This window comes from Neopelma chrysocephalum, unplaced genomic scaffold, assembly GCF_003984885.1.
Source record: "Neopelma chrysocephalum unplaced genomic scaffold, ASM398488v2 Primary Assembly neopelma1_61b, whole genome shotgun sequence".
In the NCBI taxonomy this organism is placed as follows: Eukaryota; Metazoa; Chordata; class Aves; order Passeriformes; family Pipridae; genus Neopelma; species Neopelma chrysocephalum.
Genome location: NW_020897717.1, coordinates 8,285,680 through 8,296,915, shown reverse-complemented (window position 1 = coordinate 8,296,915; position 11,236 = coordinate 8,285,680). Strand labels below are relative to the sequence as shown.

The following is an 11,236-nucleotide window of genomic DNA, read 5'->3' as shown; positions in this document are numbered from 1 at the left end:
TCTATCTGTCTTTGCAATATGATAGGCCAGAAACTTTTACTGTCTGGCCTTTTTTAAGGCTTGTTTCACAATCTGGGTAACATAGATTTCTCTGTTTCCCACTTCTGTAATGTTTGTTATATTCAATTGTATGTCTGGCTTGGTGTTTATTTCTGCGGCTCCTACCTACATTTCATGCAGTTCTTCATCTTATCTGCAATTGCTATCTCCACTCTCAGTCAGCACATCTCTCTTTATTAGTAATAGATCCAGTCAGTTCACGTTTGCATACACTCTAGCACGGTAATGTTTTGTCTTGCCAGCAGACAGAGATTTTAAAGTTGTGATAACCTATATGCTTGTTTGAGGGATGTGAAAATAGTGTTATGAATGTTGTTTGTGAAAACTGGGGTTTGCAGGTCCTCAGTTGTTTTCACATACTGTAGTTGACTGTCATCAGAGAAGTGACAAGCACAACAGACAGCATTGCAAGCCCATTGTTCACATCTGGTCGTAACTAATTGACCACAAAAATCCTCATCATTTTCCCTCAGTTATCTCTGTGTAGATACCACTTTGAGGACAGTTTTCTTTAAATCACCCTACAGTTTCTTTGCTCCATTTTAAACTTTGATTATACCTTATTTCCTCTTCCTAATTTTTTCTTCTACTGACCTTGCACTATGCATAAATATTCTTCATAGGGAAATCAGTGAGCTATTTGTTGTTAATTTTTTATGTCTTAGATTTTGTGCCCAGTACATAACGATCCAGTTACATCTCCATTTGCATGCAGTAACCCCTGCTTTCCACTTCTCTCTGCTGCCAACAAAGCAAGTTTCTTTTCTAATACCTTAAAGTACCTCCTTTTATCCTTAACTCTCTACAGATGCTTCCCTCTCTCTTTTTTGTTAATTAAGTCAGTTTCTAAGGATCCTCTGCCTAGGATTGTGCTTATCTCCTTCTGTGCCATGTTCTGCTCTGAGAGGGAGGGTGAGAGGTAGCTGCTTCTGTCCCCCTCCCATTCCTGAGCATGGCAGTAAAAAGATGCCAGCTTGCCTAAAAGGAGCTCTCGGCCAGTTTTCAAGCAAGTGTTTTGAAAACTAGTTAGGCAGTTTTCCCACTGTAGACAGGCTTATAGAAGGACCATTAATTACTCAGTGCAGGCTTAACCGTGGGCAGAAAAAGGGGGCTTTTGTGTGATTGTCAAACCCTCACCATTATTTGTACATGTTGGTTTTGTATTTAATAGGATTACATGACTTCTTTGCTCTATATGCCAAAATGGATGGTTCCTTTCAGTAATAAAACAAAGCCAATAACCTGAAAGGAACCACGACTCAAAAGCACAAACTTGACCTCTGAGTGACCTTGACATTTACAGACTAAAAAGAACTTTTCTTTGAACAGACAGAAGAAGTCAGGGAGCCAGCAAGAATCAGGAGAAAATGGTTTTGTTGCTTTCTGATTACATTGTTTAAACCAACATACTACATGGTTTACAATACTTCATTACAATGTATTAGGGCCTGGAGGTGATTTAATGTCTGTTTATAACTGAGACTAATCTCGAAATAAACAAATGAATGTTTGGAAAATGGATGAAGCTGTTCTGCCGGAGACAGCGTTAAATGCATCTCTGAAGAGTAAATCACGGCTGTACAGCACTGAAACGCTTTTTATTTCTACCTCCAGTTGTATTTCAGTAGTTTTATCTAACAAAATTAATCATGGTGCAGTAAAAAATTTCTAATTGGGTAGGACTGTCTAGCAGACATACATTCTATAACAAATCCACAATTTAAAAACTGTTTAGCCCTTTAGAATCAGGGAAAAAGATAAACTAGAAAATGCTGTAGCATTATACTAGGCACCATGGTGATCTAAATTAAATCTGTTACAACCTGTTCTAATTTAAAATTTCTCCGTTGTGTGAATGAAGGGGAAAAGAAGAGTTAGTTCACTTGTTCAAAGCATTTTCATATTCCCAGATAAATCTTTCATCCTCCCTGCTTTTCCTTGTGGCTGTACGTTCCTGTTTCCTTTGTGCATCCCTTGTGTAACTGCACGTAAATGTGGCTTCAGACAGAGCCAAGAACTCTTCCTCCAGAGTTTGGTATCAGTTCTGGTTTCTATCAGCAGAGAACAAGGAATGTCATTGAGTGTCACCATCGGGGTGCCCAGCTGCTCATGACACCCAGAAGCTCCTCTGCAGTGCTGTAAGCAGGGCCTTCCTAGAGGAGGTTGCTCCAGTTTCTTCTGCCAGAGGAAGACTGCAGCACTCATCCTACCATCCATCTCTGCGGGCGACTCCTTCGCCGCTTGTGCTTCTCTCCCTCTCCTGCCTCCCCTACCACCCAAAGCCCTATCCATGGCCCCCAGGCTTCTAACACCTGACTCATTCAAAAAATGTCTTGAATTTCCTTAAGTACCAGCCACTAAGCAGTTAAAGCCTTATTTGAGAGGGGAAAAAAAGAAAAGTGAAGTCGCATGGCTCCTCCCGTCCCACGCCCCCCCCCCTCCCTTCCGGTTGCACACTGGAGGGAGTGGGAGCTGGGAAGGCTGGAGTGGAAGCGGCGGGAGAGACTTCTGCACCGCCGTGCCCGCGCGGCGTGCCGCCACCCAGCGCTGAGAACAGGGAACAGCAAGGAAAAACAAGGCTCCGGCAGGCAGCCACCAGAGCGGGCATGGCTCAGGAGGACTGCTTAACCTGCCTAATTCACCACATCCTACACCCGCTGTAACAGGTTGGAGTCTCCGAACTTTGACAGTGCACTTCCTTGTGCTGCCGTTCATGCCAAATACCCTGACTGCGCTTTCTTAGTGCAGGGGTTTTAAAGGTCTGGTCCTACAGCAACACAGCATCAATAATTACAGTTCATATGTGTGGTTGCCTCTCTTTATACTCCCCTTCCTGTCACTTTGTTTGCCGCACAAACATAAGTGGCAGAAGTCTCAAGAGTAATTAAGTTTGTTCAAGCCTGAAAAATAGTCAACCACATGAAAGTAAGGCCTGCAAAGGGGAAGGTTGCAACAGAAGCCTATATGTTCATCGGCATCAGTAAGTAAGTGAGGCGGAAGGGCGTTAGCTGCAGCATAAATTTCAAGTGGTGCTTGTACTTTCCTAGGTGTCAAAGCTGACCACCCCTGTGTCAAAAGCATAGGCTTTCTTGGTACCAGCTTACCAATCTCTTTGTATCATAAAATCATAGAATGGTTTGGGTTGGAAGGCACATTTAAGATCATTTAGTTCAAACCCCCCTGCCATAGACAGGGACACCTTCCACTAGACCAGGTTGTTCAGAGCTCCATCCAACTTGGCCCTAAACACTTCCAGGGATGGGACATCCACAACATCTCTGGGCAACCTCTTCCAGTGCCTCACCACCCTCACAGTAAAAAGTTTCTTCTTAATATCTAATCTAAACCTACTCTCAGTTTAAAGCCATTCCCCCTTGTCCTATCACTACATGCCCTTGTAAAAAGTCCCTCTCCATCTTTCTTGTAGTTTCCCTTCAGGTACTGGAAGGCTGCAATTAGGTCACCCCGAAACCTTCTCTTCCAGGCTGAACAAACCAAATTTTCTCAGCCTTTCCTCATAGGAGAGGTGCTCCATCCCCCTAATCATCTTGGTGGCCTTCTCTGGACTCCATCCAACAGGTCTATATCCTTCCTGTGCTGGGGAACCCAGAGCTGGATGCAGTGCAGTGCTCAAAGTGCAGTCTCACCAGAGCAGAGTAGAGGAGCAGAATCCCCTCCCTCACCCTGCTAGCCACACTACTTTTCAGCCCAGGACATGACTGGCTTTCTGGGCTGCCAGTGCACATTGCTGGGTCATGTTCAGCCTCTCATCCACCAGCACCCCCAAGTCCTTCTTGGCAGGGCTGCTCTCAATCTGTTTATCCCCTGGCCTGTATTAACTGCTATGTCTAAATACACACTAGCAGTGTTCTGAATTTACAGTGAAAACAGATGAGATCAGACACATTTTTGTGCATGTGGTTTTTTTCCTTTGCTCCCATGTTAATTTTTCCCCCCCGTGCAACTCATTACAGACTATTATCTTAGCTCCTGGTAAATCTCTTTTAGAAGTTGGCATTTTAACTTACCAGCTTGAGCTCTAGACTGTTGACATATTACAATGCAGAAAAGAGTGAAATTAGCATGGACTGAGTTGGCACTGTATTTTTTCTAAGGCATTGCGTGATGAGAATAAATCATTGTTGTCACCCTGACATGATCCACTAATGAAGATGCACATCCTCTTGCCCTGCTTTCTTACTGGATGTTAAGAGAGGACCCTTCCTCTGTCTTTTTTCTTCATTTCCACTGTGGAAGAAGCTTTCTAATCCTGCACATTGGTTTGCTTAGCAATATTGCTGTTGCCTAATGCAATAAAAATCAGTTATGTAACTGCCTTTGCTAGACTTGCAGAGAGCATTCACCAGACGGGAAGATGGCCACAGTATCTTTATGCTTTCATTATGCCTCCTGCGTTCACTGTTATTATGCAATATGCTCTGCTTTACGTATCTTCTTTTTAAATAATTTTCCTTGACATCATGTTTAGAATATTATACACCTATAATCTAAGATCATGCAAAGACAAAGCAGGGAAAAGAAATAAGCTTAATCTGATTTATTGCTAAAAGGGCTGATATTATAGCACTAGTGCCTCAGAGGAACAAAGAATTGCCTACAGTTTGTCAGATAGTATTTTTAATACTCTAATTCTGAACCAAATTCCTAAAATAATCTGTGTTTGCAGATTACCGTGTGCTCTTTTGTTCTGAATAATGTCTTGCTTAGTGAACTATGTCTTATCAATCCACCAAGTACTGGGTGTCATTGTTCACCTCATTCACAATTCATCTTTTAATTAACATTATCACAGGCAAAATTCTATTTTGGTCAGCGTAATTTGTCATTGGAACTGGCAGTACAGAAATAAAAGAATTACCATCTGAATTTATCTTAAGACAATGAAGGAGATGGTAACTACAAACCTACCTCATCCGGCACTGAAGAGGAAGGGAGGGAAACCATGTAAATGATAATGGCTTTAAAAATTATATTTGCTATGTAAAAATCACTACTTTGGCCATTCTGTATCTGCTAAGCAAACAGTTCTATCAAAATTACTGTTACTGAAAATATAAACCTGAATCCTGCACTTAGATACATGCTTTATTTGGTGGATAGGGTTGCTGACTTAGGGAAGATTTAAGAGATAACAAATGTCTTTGCAAAGGGATGATTTTAAATACAGATATGTAATATCAACTTCATGCAGCAAAATGCTGATCATTTGCTTTAATAGTTAAACCTCAAAATTAAGTTACAAGTGCAGCATTGTTTTAGGGAACAGACAAGGAAATGAGTGTTTTTTAAATTTTTTTTAACTGTACTAGATGAACCTTTCACAGAGAATAGAAACATCCTTCTCACAAGACTCACCTTTCATAATGATTGCCAGAAAACTGTTGATGTGGGGAAAATTAAATAGCATTTTATTTTTCTGAGTCTATAAAGAAGACATCTATCCCTGCATTCTAGATATGCAATGTTTTTCTATTTACATTCAAATTAATACAGTGATGTCAAATCGACTGCATCTAAGGTACAGTGAACGTGCCAGCAAACCGGCCACTAAAAATTCACCCTAACATCCTTTTACCTTACGATTTCATCCATTCCTAGTTGCAAATGGAACAGGCCCTGAAGATGATCACATTCAAGCAGTACTCAGCCAAGATGACAATAGTTACTGTAAGCCGAGCACCTCTTTCAAGCATGCTCTGTTTGGAGGTCCTTCCTGTATCAAAACAGTCAGGCTTCAGCTTGGCTGCCACAGGTGACTTCTGTTGCATCAAGAAGAAGTCTTCTAGTGGATGATCCATTAGTACCTTCTGAAACAGTTTTTAAAACAAAGCAATCAGTCTCCGCTGTGAGAATTAATATTTTCTCAGTTGTGCCTATTGTGCTGGTTTTGGCTGGGGTAGTCTTCACTTCACAGTGACTAGTATGGGGCTGTTTTGGATTTGTGCTGAACACAGGGTTGATAATATAGAGATAGTTTTGTTATTGCTGAGCAGGGCTTATGCAGAGTCCAGGGCTTTTCTGCTTTTTGCACTGCCATGCTTGAGGGTGCATGGGAAGCTGGGAATAGACACAGCCGGGACAGGTGACCACAGCTGACCAAAGGGATATTCCAGACTACATGACATCACGCTCCATATATAAAGCTGGGATGAAGAAGCAAGAAGGAGGAACATTTGGAATAATGACATATGTCTTCCCAAGTAACCATTATGTGTGATGGAGCCCTGCTCTCCTGGGAATGGCTGAACGCCTGACTGCCCATGGGAAGCAGTGAATTAATTCCTTGGTTTTCTTTGTTTGTGTGCATGGCTTTTGCTTTCCTATTAAACCGTCTTTATCTGAACCCATTTATCTAGCTTTTACCTCCCTGACTGTGCTGGTGGGGGAGCAAGTGAGTGGCGGTGTGGGGCTTGACTGGTGGCTGGGGTTAAACCACAACACATATTTACATTGTGTTCTTAATGGATGCAGCATTTATTAAAAATACTGGACCTTGATTTAGTTAATTGATCTCCAGTCAAAGTACCAAATTTGGTTTCTTTTTATTTTCTTTTTTTTTCTTTTAATGGCAGAGGCAAGCAGTGCTTAAACAGACAAGTCAGGAGGTGAAAGAGATATAAATGACATATGCATCTTTCATAACCATAGTCTGTAGCATTCTGTGGGCTATCTTGTGTGTTTGAAAGCAAGGTGTTTGAAAGCAAGGTGAGATCCAGAAACCTCTCAGCTAGAGCAGAAAAATGCTATGAAGATTTAATATTAACCCTGCTGAAACATTAAATTCTCTAAATTTCTTTTCTTCAATTTCTATCTGATAATAAACCTGGGAAGAGTTAGACTTTTGGCAGAAGATAAAGACAGTCTCCTCAACCCTAATTATTATTCATGAATTTGAATAATATCTTTGCTTATGAAGTTGACAGCACAGGCTAAAAGTTACAGAAAATTCTACCACAAGTTGTAAAAAAAGATACCCAGGAAGTTGTTATGCTCATATTGAAATAATGGCTTTGCAGTCTAATTTCTGTTTGGGTTGCCCACTTCTCTAAGGTAAAATAAGATGCCTTTCACATTACTAAATCCCAGAATTTTCCTAACATTTTCTTCATGCAGCCCAGAAAGAGAAACAATTAAGTCATACAGCCTTCTTTCACCCTGTGCCATGTTCCAAAGAAGCGCCGTGTTCTGTATTCCTTAGGCATCAACAGCGCATGAATGAGAAGCAGCGTGGGCTTTACTGATCTTCTAAGGAATATATAATTATTTTCTGTGTTTTAAGAACGATTACTTAAAAAGTGACAAACGAGATAAAAATAAATACAGTAAAAATATGTACCCTGCATATAGTAAGGGTACATACAAAAGGAAATTATCCTTATTCTTAGAATATTAGAAGGTGAAATTAATATTCTCAAGGCTATCCTTTTACCATTCTGTGATTCCCTCACAGCACTGGCTAACCCCACCTTTTTTCAGTTCTTGCAATGTCTTTCCAGAAGTATATGTGTTTCCATCATCCCAGAATTCCCCAAAACTCCCAAACCCAGTGTGTAAGTCAATGCGATGATTTATAAACCCTTGAGGTTTCATAAACAAGTGCTTACATGGTGTGAGTAACACAGGAGTGCAGGGTGCTGCCCTCTAATGCACTGAACTTTCAGTCTTCCCAAGAGTAGCCAGGAGATGGCACACAGCCCATCCCCCTTCTTATATCAGTGTATGGCCATAGATGTTTTGTTACTGCTTGGACAGATATAAGGTATCTCCCTTGGGAAACTCAATATGTCAATTATTATTTGAGGGGAGAATGAGGAGAAGGAAGAAGAAAGGAGATGAAAAAGGGAAAAAGCAACTATGCAACTCACTATGAGAATTAAAAATTGTTAAGGAATATAAGACAAGGAGTGGAACTCTCTTTCAATGCAGAGTTTTGCTGTAACTTAGTACTGTTTGGCAAAGGTAACATTTATGGCCGCCTTTGGCTAGTACTGCAGGCAGTTATAATTTGGTTTGGCTTTCCTGCCTCTTTATTCCTCTCTCATGCATTGTCTAGTTTTGGAAGTGTAAATTCTCTGGAGCAGAGACTTCCTCAACAGGATTTGTTGAGGTAGGCTCCTGCTGGGTGGGTCCTTATCCCAGCCGTGAAGGCTGACAGGGGATGCGAGGTGGAAATGGTATTTAGTTTGTGCATGACACTTAGGTCCACACAGAAGTTGCCAGCAAGCAAAGGAAGGTATGTTTTTAAACCTCAGCATGGCTCCAGCCGCCACTCAGGTGCCCCATGGCTGCACACACGGTCAGACACGTCTGCTCGGTTTGGGCTCAGCTGTAATTACAGAGATGCAAGGCAAGCCCGTGGGTATCGCAGTGGTACAACAGGTTTTCGGAAAGGCCTTGTAAGATGCCAAGCCTGTACGAGCTGAAATGGAGGTACAGAGGATGGCTGCTGGGTTTGGTGGTGGTGACTTAAGTCTCAGACCTGGATTCCTACTTGACTGAGGAAGTGACGCTACAGCTTGAGTGGCCCTGTGGGAGCCAGGGCAGGGGCTCGTCTGAGCAACAAAATTTATAGCTTTTGGTGTTTAGTTACATTTGTCCTAAAGCTGTAGTTGCCAGATTGATGTAATTTACTGATATACTTTCTTTACATCTGTGCACAGGGCATGGGGGCCTCCCGGGAAGCCCTTGCCACCCCCTCACCCACGGGCAGTGCTGACACAGGCACTTCAGTTGTGAGGGGCACCCAGCTTTGCCAGCTGGATCAAAGATGCCCCCAGTCCCAGCCATTGCTTTGCAGTGGGGAAGGCTAAGGGGATAACAAGCTGGGGGCCCTGGTGTACAACAAGCTGTCCACAAGCCAGCAGTGTGCCCCTGTGGCCAGGAAGGCCAGTGGTATACTGGGATGCATCAGGAAGAGCACTGCCAGCAAGTTGAGAAAGGTAATCCGTCCCTCTACTCAGTCCTAGTGAGGCCTCACCTAGAGTACGGTGTACTCAGTCCTAGTGAGGCCTCACCTAGAGTACGGTGTCCAGTTCTGGGCTCCTCAGTACAAGAGGGACATGGAGCTCCTGGAGCCAGTCCAGCAGAGGGCTACAAAGATGATTAAGGGTCTGGAGCATCCCTCATGAGGAAGGGCTGAGGAGATGGGCCTGTTCAGCCTCAAGAGAAGATGACTGAGAAGGGACCTCATCAATCTACATTATCTGAAGGGACGGTGCTAGGCTCTTCTCAGTGGTGCTAAGCAATAGGACAAGAGGCAACAGGGAGAAACTGATGCACAGGAAGTTCCACCTGAACATGAGGAAGAACTTCTTTACTGTATGGGTGGCCAAGCACTGGAACAGATTGCCCAGAGAGGTTGTGGAGTCTCCCTCACCGGAGATACTCAATAAATGCAATCCTGTGCCATGTGCTCCAGGATGCCCCTGCTTGAGCAGGGATGTTGGTCCAGATGACCCACTGTGGACCTTTTCAGCCTGACTCCTGTGATTCTGCGAGGCGAGCGGGTCAGGCGGTCCCGCTCAGGCTGGGCGCCGTGTCCCGGCGGAGCGCCGCCGGGGCAGGACCGCGGCCCCCAGAACGCGGGGCAAGACCGCGGCTCCCAGAACACGGGGCAGGACTGCAGCCCCCAGAACGCGGCGCGGCGGGCGGTGACGCGGGGGGCGGGGCGGAAGTGTGTGTTCCCCGGGCTGGGCGGCCGCCCGGGCCCCGTTCCGGCTGTCCCGGCCTCGGCCTCGGCGGCGCGGGGCAGGGGCAGCAGCGAGGAGAAGATGGCGGCGGAGCTGGAGGCGGAGGTGCAGGCCATTGACAAGAGCCTGCTGGAGTGCTCCGCCGAGGAGATCGCCGTGGTGAGGCGGCGGGCCCGGCGCGGGGAGGGAGCGGGGGCTGGGAGGCCGCGGGAGGCACCGGCCTTGGGGGGGGCCATTCCCGAGGCCGGGGCGAGGCCGCTCCCGGGGGCGAGCAGGCTCTCCGAGGGGGGGTGTCCCTGCCCAGGCTGGCTGTGCGGGCACCCCCGGCTGGCAGCGGCGTCCTGCTGTGCCCTCAGCCCGCTGTTGTCGCCGGCGTCGCTATTGCAGCAGCCGAAATCCATGGCAGCGAGCAGCCAGCTTTTCCTGTTGTGCCGGCTGGCGCAGGTGGCTCCCTGGAAGCTGCCTGGCCGTGGCCATCCCCTGCCGGGGGCAACCGGGCATCTCGCCCCTTCCTTCACCTCTTCCTCAAGTTCCTTTCCTCCGCCTCCTTTGCTGCCCTTTCTCCTCTCTCGCCCGGAGATTGTCCTCCGTCGCTGTTAATTTAGGTGCATGTCTGACCCCAAAAGGCTTTACAGCGTTGAGAAGTCATTACAGGATTCTTCCTTCCTCCCTCCCGGTATTTAAGACAGTTCTGGCAAAATCTTGAAGTGGTTAATCTTAGGACCATTAGAATGGGATGTTTGTAGAGAAAATGTTAGAAAAATTAGTGTAGCTTTTCATGGAATCATAGAATATGCTGAGTTGGCAGCAATCTACTTCTGTTGATATACTTTTCCTGCTTTTACGAGGAGTAGTTAAAAGGGAAGAGAAATGCAGTCTCAAGGGTAAAGTTTTCAGAGAAACTTTTGTTTCTGGCATAAATGTCTGTTCATATAGACACTTGTGCATTTGAGGAACTGGACATAGATATTAAAATACAGAGACTGCTCATGTGCATATCTGTAGGCTAAAACCCTGAAGAGCTGTCTGTGTGTATTTCAATGGGAATTACATTGGCTGCTTTCCAAATGAAAATAAAAGACTGTTATAATTCAGATTATCCTCAGATTATGCTGGTATATCTACAGCGCAGACACAGGTATGATTAGATGAGCAAATGTGCACAGTTAGCTATATCCTAGCTAGTTTAGCTCCAGGATTGGTCTTCCTTCCCAAACCAAATAATTCCATCAGGCATTTACGAAGTAGTGCAAATTAAGGCCAAACTACCTTGCCTGTGTGAATAGCAGATGTTTTTTTGGGTCACACTGTAGTTAAACCCAAGCCAAATGTGCACCAAGTGGAATACATCTAGGAATTCACTCTAGTTACAAGTGTCAGCTTAAATATAGTCAGTTCTTTCTCATTTTTATTCTGTCATCACCAGCACAAGCTCCAATTCTGAGATCTATCACTCAAATCTATGA

The 11,236-nt window shown here is 44.6% G+C and overlaps 1 protein-coding gene across 3 annotated transcripts in view; it reads left to right on the top strand.

Annotated features, from left to right (window-relative positions):
- Nucleotides 1–9,761: 9,761 nt before the first annotated feature.
- UBR2 (ubiquitin protein ligase E3 component n-recognin 2) overlaps nucleotides 9,762–11,236 on the top strand; it is a 59,363-nt gene continuing 57,888 nt past the window's right edge. For 2 of the 3 annotated variants that reach the window (XM_027682020.1, XM_027682022.1), the window contains exon 1: nucleotides 9,767–9,929. In XM_027682020.1, coding sequence (XP_027537821.1) covers nucleotides 9,852–9,929 — 78 coding nt within the window. In that variant the 5' untranslated portion in view covers nucleotides 9,767–9,851. Of the gene's footprint in view, nucleotides 9,930–11,236 lie in introns of all 3 variants that reach the window. The other variant, XM_027682023.1, reaches the window with a different exon arrangement.